Genomic DNA, 18,639 nt, shown 5'->3' with positions numbered 1-18,639 from the left:
CTGGTGGTCCGTGAGGTCCGAAAGGTTGGCGACCACTGCTCTGACCACCTATGACCCAATTAGGGCTGGACTTGCTTTTTCTTTCTTTTTTGGTTAATCCCCACCTGAGGATATTTTCTCCATTGATTTTTAGAGCAGAAAGGAGGGGGAAGGGGAGAGGAGAGGAGAGAGGAGAGAGGAGAGGAGAGGAGAGAGGAGAGAGGAGAGAGGAGAGAGGAGAGAGGAGAGAGGAGAGAGAGAGAGAGAGAGAGAGAGAGAGAGAGAGAGAAACATGGATGTAAGAGACACATGGCTGCTTCCTGCAGCATGCACCCTGACAGGGGCCGGGATCTAACCTGAGACCCTGTGGTGCATGGGCCAATGCTCTAACCACTGAGCACCAGCCAGGGTTCTATGTCGTTTTATTTCCCTCAAAGCATGTGTATCTTGCCCTGGCCAGGCATCAGTTGGTTAGAGCGTTGTCCCAATACATCAGGTTGCGTTTCAATGCCTGGTCGTGGATAAGTGGAACAACAAATCTGTTTCTGTCTAAAAGTCAATTAAAAAAAGAAAAAGCAAGCCCAGAGACTGCAAACATGTGCTAACGAAGATGTTTATTTAAAAACCAAGTTCCTGTAAACTCATGTGGTCCAGAGACATGCCAACACCCCAGGCCACCACAGGGCCCAAACACGGCTTCCTGGAAAATGGGTCAGCGGTGTCTGTCCTGCTTCCGACAGGGGCCCAGGAACAGGTCCCTGGGTCGGCAATTCTCCTGCCAATCAATGCAAGAACGGCTTCATTTCTGCTGCGTCAGAAGTTGTCAGTCGCCAGTACTTACCAGGGGCCTCACCATCAAGCCCCAGCTAGCGGCCTTCTTTCAGAGAGGAGCGTACCTGAAAGGGCTCCTACCTACACTTGCCCTTGAACCCAAGTGATATAAATGCCTTTGCCAGTCACTGTCTTAAAAACCAGCATTCAATTATTACAGCAAACTTAAAATTACTCAAGCCTATTTGCCGCTTTGGAGTTGGGTAAACACACCAGTAAGACTGTCCGGCCCAGTTGGGTAACGCACTTCCCTCAGAATCAGCTCAGAAAGCGGTCACGCACGCACGGAGGGTAGTGCGTGGGGCTGTATGTGCGAGTTACGCCCGGAGCGGTGGAAGCAGGGCTTCGTGCGGTCAGTTTGGAGATGATGGTCTAAGATGTGCACGGGTGCAGCACTAACAAGAGCTGGACTGTGGCTTTGTGACGTGCCACCTTAACCGGAGTCCTGTTAGTCAGGTACTAACCTAGGTATTTCCCAGACATAACTGCAGCCACTAATCAGCTGCCTTTAAGTAAGGAATCACCCTGGGTGACCTGCACAGGCCTGACAGAATCAGATAGGTCTTGAATCAGGGCTTCGCCCCCCGCCCCCCCCCGCCTCCCCTCAAGGAGAAACTCCATCTGTGAACTGGCACTTCACCTGTGCCAGTGGAGGGGTCCTGGTCACCTCCCTTCTGATGGATTGCCCTATGGATTTTGGGTTTGCTCAGCCAAACCCTACAACCATGGAAGCTAATTCCTTGTGATAAATCTCTTAATAGAGATATCCTCACCTACCAGTGCTTTGTGGGTTAAATCCTGAGGTAAGCAATGAATAAGAATGTCTGTCCACCAGGGGGCCTCCTTGTCCCAAATGAATATTAAAACACAACTCAATAGACTGATCAAGTTGTATTAGGGGAAGAAACATCAAACACTAAACTTCAAGGGGCAGATGTCAATAAACTCGTCCTTTTTTTCACAACACACAGGCTCTAACTCTTGCAGGCCTATGGCAATGCCCTGTGAACACTCACGACACAAGAACAGAGACTCACAGACCCTATACACCGAGTATTCCTAAGGACACTGAAGACTTTATTTTGCACACAAAACCACTGGGGATCTTGCCTGTGGACACCTCGGAGATTACAATGCAGATGCACTTGGCTCCAGACACGTGAGAAGCGAGGTGAGAACAATGATTTGGACCAGTCACATGACTACAGGGCTAGGGTTTCCACCAGGGTTCCGATGTCAGGCTTGGCTTTGTGGCAGTTCTAAGAAGCAGTGAGAACCCCGAAGGGAGGGGAGAGGCAGGGCCCCTGCAGGTATCGGCTGGGGGCCTCGGGCTGCCCGTGCAGATGTCAGCAGCAGAGGTCTCATTAGCCGACAGGTGACCGCGGGGCTCGGGCTGCCTGCCCAGAGCTTACTTGGCCAGGGGGTTTCTGAAGTTCCTGCCGGCAAACTTGGCCTTGCTGCCCAGCTCCTCCTCGATTCTTGGGAAACAGATGGATAGAGGGGGAGGGAAAAACAGAAGTCAAATCTCAACTCAGTACGTTTTCTCACCCAGAGAAGTCGAGACAACTTATTCTCGAATCCTCTAAAATTGAGCGTCTCTGAGATGCTGAGAATAGAACATTCAGCTCCCTTCCGCCCAACCCACTCGGCAGATTGTCATCCATCTGCAGCCCCATCTCCTCCTCTCCATCCCCTCAATGTTTCAATTGTTATGTCTTTAAAAATGAAAGACAAATCCAGTTTCTCTAACAAGTAAGCAGCATGGGGAAGAAAGTAGGGGAACTTAGAGTGAACACGGGATACTGAACAGATGAAAACGTGGTGCTGACATTATAGACTTTCTACTAATTTGGGGCACTATAACGAGAGTGGGTATCTAAAAAACATCCTGACCTGAAAAAGATACACACTAAAGTACATGAAATCCTGTCATTTGGAATTTGCTTTAAAGTCACAAGCAGGGTGTAGAGATAAGCATGGAGGAACAGTGACAGCTGTCGAGTATGGGTGATGAGGAAAGGGCGTACATTTTACTGCTCACTGTTTCTTTTGTGCTTAAAATCTTCCAGGGTTGAGGTAGAGGGGAGTTATAAAATCATTAAGGCTTTTATAATTTTATAAGTGCAATGAGGAGCCTGTTCCCTCTTCCACCAGCAGATGGCAGAACAGTACCAACCAGGGCCTGCTTTGGGGCAATGCTACAAGGCACCGTGGGTTCCGCACCCATCTCTGCTCTAGTGTGACACTGCTCAGGCCCCCTGAACCGCACACGCCCCACAGAGCCAGGAGCTCCTAGTGGAGGGCAGTACCCACACACCCAGGGCAGGCACCCTCTTTACCTGAGGATCTGGTTGTACTTGGCCAAGCGCTCAGATCGGCAAGGAGCACCAGTCTTGATCTGGGAGGAGAAAAGACAGGTCATGCTTGCTTACAGTGGGCATCGAGTCTTGGGAGACATTGTGGGCAAGGGGAGTGTGTTATGGCGAGAAAACAATTTCTTAAGGAGGATCTCTGACCCTAAGAAGAAGGGGATAAAAGGGACCTATACACACACACACAAAAGGGGCCTCCAGGACCCCATTCGCCATCCCCTTCCCCCCAAGTCTGTGCTCAGGAAGTCGAGGTCAGAGGGAAGAAATAAGGACCAGCTTTCACTGCAGGGAGCGCCTTACCTGCCCAGTGCAGAGCCCCACCACCAGGTCAGCGATGAAGGTGTCTTCGGTCTCCCCGGAGCGATGGGACACCATGACACCCCACCCATTGGACTGGGCCAGCTTGCACCTAGAAGCCAGGAAACAACCCAGATGCCGCTGACTCCATTTCCACCAGAGCCCCTGGCCCTTTGATGGCATGACTCACCACCCCTGGCAGGACACCGGGGTGTGTGTGTGTGTGTGTGTGTGTGTGTGTGTGTGTCAGGACCCAGGAGCAGGCGGCCTGGGGAGATGATGGCCCTCAAGCGACCCCGGACCTCATCAGCCCTCTAGTCACATTTAAAAACCTGGGTTCAGCCTTCCCGAGGGGAGTGACTTGTCTTCCCCGATGTTCTCTGGGTGAAATGAAATTACAAGTCTGGGGTCATATAGTGGATCAGGATTAGGCTACAACTGCCTAATGCCCTAGTCCCCTTGGTGACATTGCTTAGTTCGCAATCCCCTCCAAGTTCAAACGTGAAACCCGTTACAGCTCCAGGCAGGAGGGCCCCCTACAGAGAGGAGCTCTCTGAAGCGCGGACCCCTGGCGCGTGAGGCTGCTCCCGGGGACACTCACGCCTGGATAGACTCGGTCACGGAGCCGATCTGGTTCACTTTGAGCAGGAGGCAGTTGCACGACTTCTCGCTCACGGCCTTGGCAATCCGCTTCGGGTTGGTCACTGTGAGGTCATCCCCCACCACCTGGATCTCTGTGCTGGCAGTGAACTTGCGCCACGCTTCCCAGTCGTCCTGGTCGAAGGGGTCTTCGATCGACACCACTGAGGAGAGGGGGGCCAAGCCTCATCAGTGTGAGCCCCCAGCCTGCGGACGGCAGCCCAGCCCCACTTCCCTCCTGCCACGCAGCTCGCCTGGCCTCACACCCTCACCTGCAGGGCAGGAACGGCTCTGGCTCATGTTAGAACCCTCTGCCCTCCCCACACGCTCCTGGAAAGGCTGCCCACAACCCTGGGACCCGCAGTTACTACGTGAGCGGGCACTTACCTGCCCATGGTGGGTTGCATCTGGGCTCTGCCCTGACCAGGTTGTCTAGCTCCGCGGTTACACGCAGGGGCTTAAGGGGAGCCTTTCTGGTCTGAAATCTCACCTCACCATTTGCTGAGTGCCCTTGGGCAACTGACTGACTGCTGTGCCTCAGTTCCTCTCTTACAAAACGGTATGGAGAGTACCTGCCTATCCCGTGTACACGAATACGTTAAGTGCCCCTGTTTTGTCTCCCGGACGGAAAGGACAGTCAGTCACCGGAGACTGACTGGGCGCTTAACGTGTTAGGTGAGCACAGGGCCAGAGGAGCGCCGGCCCAGCCTGCCCACCAAAGCTCTCTCCTCACGGGTGTGACGAAGTATTTGCTCAGGAGGTTGCTGGGACAGTGACAGGAGGCAGCCCCACTGTGTGAACACCTGGCCTTAGAGCCGCCTGCGTCTGCTGCTGCCCCAGCGCGGCGCCCACCCACTCACACTGGCGCCGGCACCCAGGCCTTGGCGGCTGCCTTGCTGCCCGACAGTGGCTGGAGAAGGGGACGGTGCTCGAAAGCACTCACCTGGGTAGTCCTTGATGAAGGACTTGTACAGGTTGGCCAGCTCGTCGTGGGTGATGTACCTGTTGGGGTCATCGGGTGACTTGAAGTCCAGGTCATACTTCCCAGACTTGAAGAACTCGGAGGCAGCCACGTCCATGCCGATGACCACCTTATCGGTGTAGCCGGCTTTCCCGATGGCGTTCTTCAGCAGCTCCAGGGCTGGAAAGAGATGGTGGCGACAAGTTGGAAACCAGTCCGGGAGAGATCAAGTTTTCTTTCACGGCTGCCAAATGGGAGCCGGAACAGAGAGGGGCTCTGGAAAACCACCAGTTCCAAGGATTCTGGTTCCCTTTTTCTGCTTTGGTCAGCACCCCTAGCGCACCACCAAGTGGGAAATCCAATCCCGACTCAGAAAAGAGGCGCTCACTGCCAGCCGCTCCCGAGTTTAGCACCAGGAACGCTGTGCTGGCCACGGTACAGTTACAGTGACCAGTGAGACCAGCCGCCCCGGGGCACGGGGCTTTAAACAGAGCAAGGCTGGGACCAAGAGGGAGGCTGGGAACGGGGCCCAGGCTCTGCTTCACGTGGCAGCACTACCTGTAGGGAAACTGACAAACACATGTGGCCTCTGGTCCACAGCAGACATCCCCAAGCAGCTGGTTAGGTTAAGCCACAGAAGGGCCGTTTTACAGGTCAAATGGCTGATACCATCACTATCCATGGATGACCCATGGATAGCAGGTGGACATTCTCTCTCACCAGGTGCCCTTGAAAGTAACCAAAGAAGCACGAGCCTCACTTTCCTTCCAAAACAAAAACAACACTCAGCCGTGACTTCTTGTGCTAGGACTCCCTGTACCCTCCACTCAATTCTCACACAGAATTCTGTGCCTAAGGATTCAGTGAGACAGCTTGTGTGAGCATCCCGTGGTTAAAGGAACGACATATTATTGATCACAGTCCTGAACAGACGGTGTCTCCTTGAATACAGATTTTAAATTCTTGCCATTGCCAGACAGAGCAAGAGAATAAACTGCCTCTCTACCCCACGAGCCCAATTTAAACAAACCACCAGGCTATTCAGAAGTCCAACTAATAAGAAAGTTCCTGCTATTTTTTTTTAACGAAGTGCTAGTTCCCACATCCCTCCCCAAACTCTGCAGTTCTGCACTTCGATGCTTGCTGAAGGCAGCAGGGAGCCGCTCCCGGTGGCAGGTGTGGAAGACGGGCCGATGGGGTGGGGTGGGTAAGGCGGGGCAGTGGGGCAGAACTCGGGACGGGCCCTCCAGAGCCTCACCTTCCTTATTCTCCAGGATGTTGGGAGCAAAGCCACCTTCGTCCCCCACGTTGGTGGCGTCTTTCCCGTACTTCTCCTTGATGACGTTCTTCAGGTTGTGGTAAACCTCGGCCCCAATGCGCATGGCCTCCCTGAAGTTGGCGGCGCCGACGGGGAGGATCATGAACTCCTGCATGGCCAGCTTGTTGCCAGCGTGAGAGCCCCCGTTGATGACGTTCAAAGCCTGGGAGAGGCAGAGAGAAGTACAGGCTCAGTCCAGAGAATCCTGCCCGACAGCAAGCCACTGACGTCCAACTGCGTGGCCACGTGTGGCTGACTGCTCCCTGGTCACCCTGATAACCCCAATGGACACCATCAGAGGCGCTCACCCCTCTAGCACCGGCCATTCCTCAGTAAATGCACACAGCCCAGCAAGTACGATTTCCACCCCCTAGCCTATATAATCCTATATAATAAAGAGCTAATGTGCTAATTAGACCGAACAGCAGAACGACCGTCCGGAAGGATGTCTGGACGAAGCCGGGGCTGCGAGGGCCAAGCCCCTGGCAGGAATTTCATGCATCGGGCCTCTGGTCAATATAAAAGACTTGGGGACAGGGAAGTTGAGTCACCGGCTCAAGTTCACGCTTAGCAAGTGGCAGAGGGGTTGCCTGCCGCTGAGACCGCCAGAGCCTGCTCGCACCACCATGTTGGGAGTCACAGGTGGACAAGTTCATGATGTGGTGGTCTCGGGTCCCACGAGAAAGCCAACGCTCTCAACTCCCAAAGAAGCCACTCACCGGAACTGGCAGGACGACCTCGGTGTTGCCAGCCAGGTCAGCAATGTGGCGGTACAGGGGCACCCCCTTCTCAACAGCCCCAGCCTTGCAGACTGCCAGGGACACTCCCAGAATGGCGTTGGCACCGAATTTAGCTGGAACAGAACAGAGTTAATTGAGGGATTCTTACTCATTAACCTTTCTCCTGCCGGCCTTCTGCCTGGGAGTGCACCTTGGGTTGATCCTGAATCTGTCTTATTTCCTCCCCATGTTCAAGTTAGAAATGCAAACTGCATCCCAGGGGGCCTCGCCTGCCTCTTCCCGAGAGAAAGCCCCTCTCCGATGTATGGACCTGCGTATAAAGGACTCCTCTCTTTGAGAAATGCTCAGACATGCTGCTGTCACCTGGTTATGCTCCTGACACTTGAAGCTGTGACTGACTAAGGCGAGGCAGGGAAACTCGGAGGGACCACACATGTTCTTGTATTCACTGTTAGGGACCATGTAACCTCTCCCCAAAGGGTTGCACGACCTTCCCTTGGAACTCACATTTATTTTCCGTCCCGTCCATCTCTATCATCAGCTTGTCGATCTTCTCCTGCTCCACGACGCTCAGCTTCTACAGGGAGAGAAGTGAGGTCACCCTATTGGCACGGCCTTTGCACCGCCATGGGAGCGATGGAAATTTGGAACGGTGCGAAGCCCACATCAGTTCTATTATACATCCGTTTGGCAGGCAAAAAGGGGGAGCCGCACAAAACTTCCTCATTCCAGAGGAATCGGGACACTGAACTGCCCTTCATTGGTTTTAATACCATCAGGCATTTCTCCAAGCACCAAGGAGCCAACACAGAAATACCTAAGATCTGGTCCTTGTGGGCAAAGGTTATTCTACTCAGGGAGTCCAGAGTCACATTTTACACGACAGAATCAACTTGTGATGCCAAGTTAGGTGTTGTTACTACAAGTAGTGTGACTTTCCAGGCAATAATGAGCAATTCACTGTCCAAACGAGCTAAGCTATTCAAAGGCAGTTCCACCTCAGTGGTGCCTCATGGCAATTCGCAACGACGGCAAAATGCAGCAGCTGATAAGTGATCAAGATGAATAATTTTGGTGAGATTATAAAGTAATAAAATTGGTATCTGAAAACTGGCTCAATGTCAATTTTTAATAAAAATTACTTAAAAACTTCATAATTGAATCATAACAATGTATCATTTATAGTTCCTTCTAGAAAATTCTAATATAAAACTGTATGTAACTCCATCATGCCATGTTAACCATTTGGCATCTTTTGCTTTTTGATGAGACATCTGTGGGAAAAGTCAGCAGTTACTTAAGCAGCTGGCTTCAGGGACCAACCCTCACTACGAGTTAGACTGACGTATGTCCTCCCCAAGGGAAAACTGCCCAGGAAAGCCCCGCTCACTGTTAGTCATGCCAGGTAAGGGCACAAAGAACAGGGCTGTCCGCCGACAGGGCAGGAATGAGAAACTGGGACCAATTACAGAGTGCCATGAAGGCCAGGCCAAAAGAAGCCACCCGCACACAGGCTGAATTCAGAAGGGGCAGGACCACACCCGAGAACAGACAAGGCGGCTGTGGAGGGCTTGGGCCGTGAGAAACTTCTCCAGCCAGCGGCTTTCGAATCATCCCCTTGAGCAAGGGCCCCAGGAGCTACGGAGGGAGACCTAAACCTGCTGAGTAGGTCGGGCTTTTGGGTCCCAGCCCTACTTCACCAACAGCAGCTCTACTTTCAATATGTTTACGTATTGAGGTCCCAAGTAAGACTGAACAAGAGCTCAACTGTTAAAAGTCAGTAGAAATACAATAAATAATTCCACAGCTCATGAAAAATGAGTCAGTCACCATGGACACTACGCCCAACACCCCTGGATGTTAACTCCCCAAAGGACATGACAGTTGGAGGGAAGTCAGGGCTGTAAGGCAGCCTCCCACCCTCTCTCCCCAATTCCATGCACTGTTAGATGTGGACACGCAGGGCGTTGGTTAAAAAGGCAAAATTATTCTCCTGACAGGGAGTCCAACCGGCTTCTTCAGCGCTCAGAATGCGCTCCTCCATAAACAGGAGCCCGCTGGCCGGGAGAGCTCTGATGGCAGTAATATTCATTAGTTACCAGGAGGCAGGTCCTACCTTGCTAACCAGGGCAGGCGCAATAGTTTTATTGATGTGCTCAACAGCCTTGGAGACACCTAGAAGGAGCAATCAAATCAAATTACTGACATTAATGAAGAACAGGCTTGAGCAGCATTGCTGAGAATCACGCTGCGAACCCAGCTAGTCCGAAGCCCACCAAATGGCACCTCCTTCAAATCCCCATCTCTCTCTCCCCGCGAAATCAAAGGACTTTCCGGCCCAGGCTCAGCGCTCTCACCTCGGACCCGGGGTTAGAGCCGCACACAGAGCAGACACCTGTGTCTGAGGGGCGGTTAGTTGGCAAGACCATGCACTGGAAAACACCAGCTGTAAAACTCAAGGGCGTGCAATGCGTTACCTGCGTGCACAAGGCAGGTGCCAGGAACTCATTAACATACTTAACGGGTCTGGAGACACCTGACCAGTGAAGATGGACAGAGGAGGAGGAAAGAACAGAAGAGAAAGGCTGTGAAGGACACTGAGGGAAAGAGGAAACAGAAAGGGGAGGATGCTGCAGGGACTGAGCTCACCCTCATTACAATCAAGGCACAGCCCTGTCCTGGTTCAGACAAGTACAGGTCTGGGCCCCGAGCCACTGGAACCCGGGGGAGGGCCCTTTGTGGACCATGGGGCAGGCTGAGAACACTGCCTGCCCACAGCGCCACGGTCAGGTCCCCCCACCTCGCAGCCTTCTTAGACTTTCATATTTGTCGTCTTCCAGGGCAAATACAGATTTTTTTTGGTCTCTATAAGATTCTGTCTCTCTGGAAGAACCAATTTCCGCCCCCCGGGGTGAGCGTGTTCCCCCCAACCCCCCCGCCATGGAGAACTGGTTTTCCGTAATCTGGTTCTTTCCACAGAGCGGTGAATAGCCCTGAGGCCAGCCCTGCTGAGTGATGCTGTGGATCAGTCAACAAAGATGAAGCTGCACACTGACCTGCAGAGGGCGGTGGTCTGGAAGACCCTCAGAGCCCTCCCGGGAGAGGGGCAAGGCTTTTTGTTAGTATTAATGAACATGTCTTCTTATCCAGAGGTTCCCTGGCCTACCCAGGAGCTTCACAGACTGGAGACAAGCCACAATAGAAATAGCATCGTAAGGCTTGCCCCAGCCCTGGCCGATGTTGCTCAGTGGTTGGAGAGTCAGCCCATGCACCAGAGGGTCACGGGTTCGATGCCCAGTCAGGGTGTATACGGGAGGCAACTGACTGATGTTTCTCTCCCCCCACCCCCACCTTCCTCTCTCTAAAATAAAAGAAGGCTAGGAGCAGCCCCGCTCGAGGCAGGTTGTGGGCGCCGACTCTTACCCTTCCCCAGATAGCGCGTCTTGTCATTGTCCCGAAGCTCTAGAGCCTCGTAGATACCAGTTGAGGCACCACTGGGCACAGCAGCTCTGAAGAGACCTGGGTGGTGAGGGAGAAGGAATAAAACAGTGATGGTAAGGTGACCAGACGTCCCGCTTTTTAACAATTTGTCCCACGTCCCGCGGCGTTTTAAAAAAGTCCCGATTTTTGGAAAGAATGCACGACAAGCTAGGGAACGGCGGGAGAACGGGAAGGGAATATACGGTTTTCGACGGCCATGTGGCTGTTTAGCCAGGATATGAGTTTTATATTATTTTTGTTAATTTTATAATGTTAAACTTTAATAATAACAAATAATTGTTGAGAACTGATTATCGAGAACTGCTTATCAAAGTTCGCATTGTTGATCAGTTGTTAGAATTCGACCACCATTGTTTGGACTTAATGAACAATGGCATTTTTTGGGATTGGCAACGACGAAAACATTTTGTAACTGTCTCTCAGACGATACACATCGTACTGCGTGCTAGTAAGCTAGTTAAACAAATGATGTCATTACAAATCAGCTATTCAGATAATTTAGGTAATTTATTTATTTCATAAATACATAAGTTTTCTTGAATTTAGCAGACAGTACTCGTATTATTTATATTTTATAGTGGCGGCAAAAAGTCTAGTGCCGGCCTTGAAAGTGACACGACTTACGTTACGGCAAATTCAGAGGAAAAATAATACAAGTTAGCACTGTATTATTTAGAAAGAAATATAGGATTAAAATAATTTTTAAAATATAGTTACTTTATAACAATCAAATTAATTTAATTTATAAATAAAATATGTTCATGTAATTATGTACCTACTTACTGTGTTTTTAAGCAATATGTATATAATAATTTATAATATAATTTAAAATTTTTTAAAGATTTTTAACATAATGAGTAAGAAAAGAGGATGCAAATTCAACGATGATCTAAGAAGTGAATTTCCTTTTATTAAAAAAACCAAAAGCGATTACAATATAGACGAAATTTTTAATCAAGAACCTCTCCCCCCGCCCCCCCGGTCAATGGGTCTCGCTTTACCAATGTTAAAATCTGGTCACCTTAAGTGATGGCTAAGAAACACAGTTACAGCTCTCACCCAGGCCCCCACCCACAGATGACGTGGGTTATTAGGAAACACTGTTACTTCCTTCCCCCAACTGGGAGACTCAGACTGTCCTTCCTGCCTTGCAGTTTGCATGATTCTGCAATGCAGACCCTACAGCAAAGCTGATGAATTTCTCTAGTGTAAGAAAAAGCTCCAGAGCAGAGCTTCGCACACTGCAACGTGCACACGTATTCCCTGGGGATCTTGTAACAATGCAGACTGCCAACCCGGAGCGCCGGGGGTCTGGGTCTCTAAGGAGCTCGCATGGCTGGTGCCCACAGCTAGTCCGAGGACCACGAGAGCAGCACTGCCCAATAGAACACGTGAGCCACTTACGGGATTTACGATGTTCTAGCAGCTGTGTTAAAGTTGAAAATTAAAAACAGGGAGTAAATGTAACATATCTTATTTAGCCCAATGTCTCCAAGACCGTATCATTTCAACTCATAATCAACAGCCACATTACGGGTATTTCAGCCAGCCCAGCTCCAGGGCCCTGTTGCTAAGTCACCCTTGGACAACCTTGAGTTCCGGCCAGCTTTCAAGTCTTGAAAGTGTTGGCTGAAGAGGAAGCCCTATGGCCTGGCCGTTCCAGTTTAAGCAGCGATAATGCTACTTGGGGTTCTCTGCAGAACAGGAGACCGGAAAGCAGGATAGACCGGGGAAGAGGAATCCAGATAACAGTGCAGAGTTTAACACCAGAGCACAATCAAGCACGGAACCACCGTCTGCAGATACAGAAACCAGCCATCCAGCCAGGCCTGCCCTGTGGAGTGGAAAACGCACAGCTTGGGACAGACAGTGTCAAGGTCGGTACTGAGGAGATCTGACCACACGGGCAGACAGCCTCCTCAACCTTCTTGAAAGAGTAAGGCATTGCCCCATGGGAGGTCTGCGCAGAACTGGTGGGTGTGTGGGGATGTGAAGGCAAATGAACACAGAAAAAAATCAGCTGGGAACTGTAATCAAATGGTCTATTCGTATGCTGGTCGCTGCCATGACTGTGCGAGCAGGACACACATTCTTCTCGACACAGGCCTGGCTCCCTCTGTCCATCAAGTACTGGACCAGGTGAAGAAGGGACGAAAGCAAGAGTGGCCCCAATGTGATCCAGGGACTTGGGGTGACAAGTGTCAGGGCAGGTTTGACTGGAAGCAATGGACCACTCGGGTGGGGGAAGTTGGCTGGCTACACGGGAACGCTATACCTTCCACTCAATTCTGCTGTGAACGTAAAACTGCTCTAGAAAATACATTCTAAGGAAGGAAGAAGTGATGAAAGGCTAACAAATCTACTATTTCCTGTTTTAACGGAAAAGGGCTAAGACACACAAAAGGGAAAGTTCCATTTATTTAAATTTAAAAAAATTTTAATTTTAGTCATAAAATGTTTCAAAGAATATGGCCCCACTCCCAACATTCTTCTAGTGGCTTGGATCTTTTTTCGTTGTTTTTTTCAAGCCCATTAATTTCCAAGTGGAAAGTTCCACCGGCTGACTAAGCAAGCCAACCCCGTAAGATGCAAGGAAATCCTGGGCATCCTGGGAGCGCCCATGCACGCGCCCGAAGCCCCAGCTCAGAGGGAACCCCACTCTGAGAGTGCCTCCCAGTGGGTCACCGGAGGCAGAGCACAGGTGGACTTTTGTCCAATGACTTCTAGACTCAAGGGCTTTCTTTTCGTGGACAAGGTGGAGAGGAGGAGGCCAGGGCAGGAAGGGAAGGGCTGGAGGCTCCTCAGCCAGGCTGTGAGTCACAGGCGTGACTCAGCTCTGACTGGCAGGTGTTCACGTGCTCAGCACACTGAGCGATTCGACCCAACCTCCGCCACAATGCCCACTTAGAAGCTAGCTGAGGCATTGGTGGAGGTAACGCAGGGCGACAGAGGAACTTTTAAGAGTCCCCATCCTATTTTTTTCATGTGAGCAAACTCTTCCTAGGGGTAAATAAGGGCCTTTGGAACAGCCCAACACCCCAAAAACCTGTCCCTGATCCCTGGTTAGAGAGTGATTCTGGAAACCAGTTGACAGTCTTTATTCCCATTTGCTTATTTGGTCACATCAAGCTTGGAAGCAAACTACTGATGGGCCTATTTAGGGTCAAGGGACACAGCAAGACCAGGGCTCCTGCCTTACAACCCCCCATCCGCAGCCAGGAATCACAACCCACCAGCATGTGCGGGCAACAAAGGCGTTATTTCAGCAAGAGTCTGTTTCCTGCCTCAGACTCTGTCACTTTCAGGAAGTTTTCAAAATTGGAGTGTGGAGGAAGGAAGTAGAGACACAGAGGTGGCACATACCTTTTGCGGTGTAGAGATCCACCTCCACAGTGGGGTTCCCACGGGAGTCGAAGATCTCTCTGGCGTGCACCTTCAGAATAGACATGGTGAATTTCTGTGGGGAAGAGTTCACACGGTAAACCACAATGCAGCCTTGGGGTCATTCATTCAAGGATCACTTCTGAGGATCCCTAGACTAGAAAGAGCCTGCACTGGACTGAACACGGGATGCATTCAGAAGGCCGGAAACTGGGTGGCTGGAGTGGGGAAAAGCCTGCTGGGAAGCAGTGGGAACTGCTCCCAAAAAAGCAGCAGCTCAGGCCTTGCCCTGTGAGCACAGAGCAGAAAGCCTGAAGAGCTGTGTGCCGGGCAAAGCAAAGCCAGCAGGAGAGATTCACGTGTTGAGGGAGAATGGTGAAGAGGGGGCAGCTGGAAACGGATTACCGCCATTCATGAACAATGAGGGTTGGCATTGCCCATGGAAAGGCACCAAGGGGACATGAAGGTCACAGGCAAAACCGTTTAGGACTAAAGGGTGGGGTAAGGGTGGAGACGGGAGGCAAATCTGATTTGTAGTGAAACATTAGATTTCAAGTCTGGGCCAGATTTCATTAAGTTAAACTGGAGGCAGCGGCAGGCCGTTCCACTGGTGGGTATTAGATAACCAGGGAGCCCCTTGGCCTCTGCACTGTGACCTTTGTCCTCCAGCTTCTGGGCTTCCAAAACTCACAGGACTTGGGTCTTGAGCAAGATAAGGACACGTCAATAATGACACCCAATTAGCATTGCTTTCAAAGGGCATTTTACCCCATTTAAAAAGTAATTATGAGCTGTTATGATTTCTAAATAGAGGGAAGATTCCATCTTTGAACAGCAGGGCACTCCAAGGGAGGGGCCCTCCTCAAGAATCCATCCACAACATCGCAGCTACGAAGAGCAAACAGCACCTCTTCAAAGCGAGCCTTTCTCGCTGGCCTCTCCGGGGCAGAGGCTGACCACGAGGGCTGGTGCGGGCAGGGGAACTGAATGGGTGTTCAGCAGCCATCACGGAGCCGGCGCCCTCCCATACACTCTCTGGAATGTTCCGAAGCAGCCAAGGGCATCTTTTTTCGTTAAAGTTTCAAAACTAGATCCTGCAGTCACTTCTGTGTAACAAGGGAGCTTTACTCAGGAGCGGATGGAAAGGTATCTGGCTCTTATCTCACGTACAAAAAGGCAATTTGTTTATGCGTGGGTTCTAGTCTGGATGCACTTTTAAACACATCTCCCCTTCGCCTCAGCATCCAGGGGTGAGAGCTCATTTTTCGCTTCATTTTAGGGATAGGAGACAAAAGTTATCAACTTATTTCATGACGTGAAAATACAATTCAATTCGTGCTTAAATGACGTGGGGAAGTCATTTCGGTTCAGGGAGCACAGGCTGGGAAGGAAGATGGGTCTCATCAGGGGTCTTCACAGCTTTTCATCGGGACCCGAACCCCGGGCAGCCGGAGCGGACCGCGTGGTCGCGGCCTCCATGTGCCCCGGGGGCGACTCAACCCACCGCCCACACCGGCCGGAGCGGAGGCCACGGAGCGGAGGCAGCAGCGGACCGGCGGCTTTCTGAAAACCACATCCTCCGTCCGGGCGATCGGGCAGCGGGAGCGGGCCGAGCCGAGCCGGGCCGGGCGAGGTCGCCTGGCGGGCTTCCCCATTCCCCAACGGCTCTGCCGCGGCCGCCCCGAGGAGAAGCCCTTCTGAGGTTACATCAGTCGCCGCTCATTCCGGAGCAGCGACGGGAGGGACACCCAGCCGCCAACTGCAGGCCGAGGCCACCTGTGGGCCGCCGGTGGGGGAGGGGAACAGCGGCCCCCCGCGCCTCCCTCCGCCCCGGCCCCTCGCTCCATTTTAGGAACGGCCCGGCCTGAACACGCATCCAGGGTGAGGCCTGCATCTCCCCCAAACCTCCCCCCTCACCGCCTTGTCCCGAGTGGCCTGCGCGCTCGCTTCCTGACCTCCCAGAGCAGTGATGCGGCCCCGTCCCGCCCTAATCACCGGGCGATCCCTCCGGGGAAAGCCGGCGCCGCGCCCCCGCCGATCCCCCGGCCCCGCGTCGGAAGGGCCGGAGCCCCCCGAGGACCCGCGCGCCGCCCGCCTGGGCGCCTGCTGGGCGGCCCTCGGCGAGCCCCTACCTAGCCGCCGGCCGAGGAAGCAGGGAGCTGCAGACACGCAGGGCGAGCGCTCAGTCACAATGTGCGGCGCTGCGGGGACTGAGCCTGTCCCTGCGCCGAGGCCGGGACTTCCCGCCCGGCGCCGGAGGCCCCGCCCACGTCCCGCCCCTTCCGCGCCGCCTCGCCATTGGCCCGGCGCGCTGTCACTCGGACCCTCCCCTTCGGGAAACGGGGGCGACTCAGGCCCCTGGGGCTGCGGGGAAGAGGGGGGGCGACGACCCCCGGGGGTGGGGCGCTGCAGGGCTGGGGGGGACCTTGGCTCCCCGGCGGCTGGGTGGGGGTGGGGGCGAGCCCCCGCCCCACTTTACTCCCTTCCCCCGTTGGGACCCCCGGATCCATGGCGCGGATACCCCAGGGGAGGGGCGTGGTGCGCGGCCGGCATGAGGCTCCCGGGATCCGTCACGTACTCCGAGTCCCGCACGCACGCAGCGTCGCTCCGGCGCCGCACGTCGGGCCCTCGACCTTGATGACGACCTTCGCGGCCCCGCCCTTCTCTCTCCGCCGCTCCCCCACCGCCCCGCAGCGTGGCGTCGGAGACCCCGTCGCCTAGAGACGTGGTGGGCCGGGGGGGCCTCGGAGCCGCGTCCTCCCGCCCCCTCCCCGAGGCCTGGTGCCCCCGCCGCCGGCCTGGGTGACCCCGTCCTTTTGTCCTTGCGCGTGGGTCAGACTTGAGTGTCAGGCCCGAGGGCCGAAAGGGAGTTCACTTTCCTTTCATGGCAGCCGGCACGGTTTGCGCGCTTGGCTTCCCGTGTGTCACGCACATCTCCGCGCGCGTGCCCAGAGGTAGTTCGTTCTCCGGCGCTTGTTAACGTTGCATCGTGAACGGAGAGGTCCCCTCCCTCCCTTTCCCGCCGCGGTGCAGCAGATCCACCTGGCTTCCCGGGAAGCAGCGTGGGAGGGTTTGGGCCGGATTTGCACACGGATGCGGGGGTTGTCTCAACGTTGAGAGCAGGACATATTCTACGGTAGAGTCTGGAAAGTGAAAAGCAGGAAGGTGTGAGCGCAGTGACTTTTCATTTCTGATCACAAAAGAACGGAACATTTCAAATCTGCTCTGCAGCACATGCCCCCTCTCCAAGGGGGTGCCAGGCCATCGCTGAGTTTTCTGGTGGAGTTATTTTTGTATTTCTCGGCATTCCTCTTGGTCTGTGAGTCTGAAGGCTAAAACAATGCCATTCAAATCCATATTTTCCAATTGCCTTGCCTAGAGACATTCAAATATGTATTTGGATTTAATTATTATTTCTTCTGGTCAGCAGCAAAAACTGCCTTTCTTCCTTAATTCCTAGCATTAAAAAATAAAAATAAAAATCTCCCAACGCTACTGGCTTAGGTTTCCAAGACATCCAGTAAAGGTGAAGGTGAAGACCTTTTGAATGCACGGTATTTGTTTTCCACTAAGAAGCAAGAACTTTAGGATTAAATTAAGAAAAAAAACCCCAAAACAAAACACAAAAAAAACCCCAAGGAAATTGTAAAATGTTTCCTAAAGCATCAGATGAATTTTGCAAGCAGAGTTTGTGATTTCACCAGCAATGAACTGATGTTTCAGACTGCTTAACACCAAGATCCCAGCCCTATGACTCAGCAGCTAAATCAACAGCCAACATCTCTTAAATCGTCTCTACAGAAATCAGCTCTCATTTTCAGAGCAATTTTAAGGTGTGGCCCTGAACAGGCTCCAAAACAATCTTTTCTTTTACCTTAAAGTGGTTAGAGAGAGAGAAACGGCTCTCTGGCCAGAACCAGTGATTCCCCGCAGGAAATCAAATGTAGAACATGATCACAGATAGCTGCTGTTGCAAGATTCTTGGGACCACAGCACAGAACCCTGAGCCAGCACTTGGACCTCAAATTGTAGCTCACATGTTAACGATTAATGATGCCCTCAGATCTTTCCCAAAATCCACAGCCTGCCAAATGCCCTCCTCGTCACCATGGCTCCCGAGGCTTTGTTCGCAGGCTGTGCAGGGACGTTGACCTTGTTACAGGCATTTAGTTGCTCGTCAGCACTGAGGAATGTGCTAGTTGAGCAATTTCCTTGCAGTGGCATACCAATGGCACTCACCTTGCTGGTGGGCAGGGAGGGGTAATGAGTGCCCGAAGCTATTGTCAGAAGACTGCGCCTTGAAGCACTGCAGGTGGCACCTGTGAGACCTCTGCAGCTGGACACTGGGACTGAGAGAAGGTGAATTTGCAGTAGCCTGCGATCCACTGTGGTTTGTGTGTCCCTGGATGAACACTGCCCGTCGGCTGAAAAGGGGGCAGGTCTCCAGCCAGATAGGAATCTTCAGGGTTGCATACTTGGCTCAAGGGAGGTAAGGGATCAGAGGAGTTAGGAAGGCCTCTAGACCAGTGGTTCTCAACCTTCCTGATGCCGCGGCCCTTTAATACAGCTCCTCATGTTGTGGTGACCCCCAGCCATAAAATAATTTTCGTTGCTACCTCA

The 18,639-nt window shown here is 52.6% G+C and overlaps 1 protein-coding gene across 1 annotated transcript; it reads right to left on the bottom strand.

The window, feature by feature from the left end:
- Positions 1–1,866: 1,866 nt before the first annotated feature.
- On the bottom strand, positions 1,867–16,291 carry ENO1 (enolase 1). Its single transcript, XM_079776781.1, has 12 exons — positions 16,152–16,291; positions 14,002–14,095; positions 10,561–10,656; positions 9,254–9,312; positions 7,645–7,714; positions 7,117–7,250; positions 6,338–6,560; positions 5,062–5,259; positions 4,081–4,282; positions 3,483–3,591; positions 3,150–3,208; positions 1,867–2,288 (listed from the first exon to the last, which is right to left on the bottom strand). Exons 2-12 carry the CDS (start codon positions 14,084–14,086, stop codon positions 2,219–2,221), a joined length of 1,305 nt encoding a protein of 434 aa, XP_079632907.1. The 5' UTR covers positions 14,087–14,095; positions 16,152–16,291; the 3' UTR covers positions 1,867–2,218.
- Between the last annotated feature and the right edge of the window lie 2,348 nt (positions 16,292–18,639).

This window comes from Cnephaeus nilssonii, assembly GCF_951640355.1.
Source record: "Cnephaeus nilssonii genome assembly, chromosome: 7".
NCBI classification, from domain to species: domain Eukaryota; kingdom Metazoa; phylum Chordata; class Mammalia; order Chiroptera; family Vespertilionidae; genus Cnephaeus; species Cnephaeus nilssonii.
The sequence above is the reverse complement of the archived record's forward strand: the minus strand, read 5'-3'. Positions and strand labels throughout refer to the sequence as shown.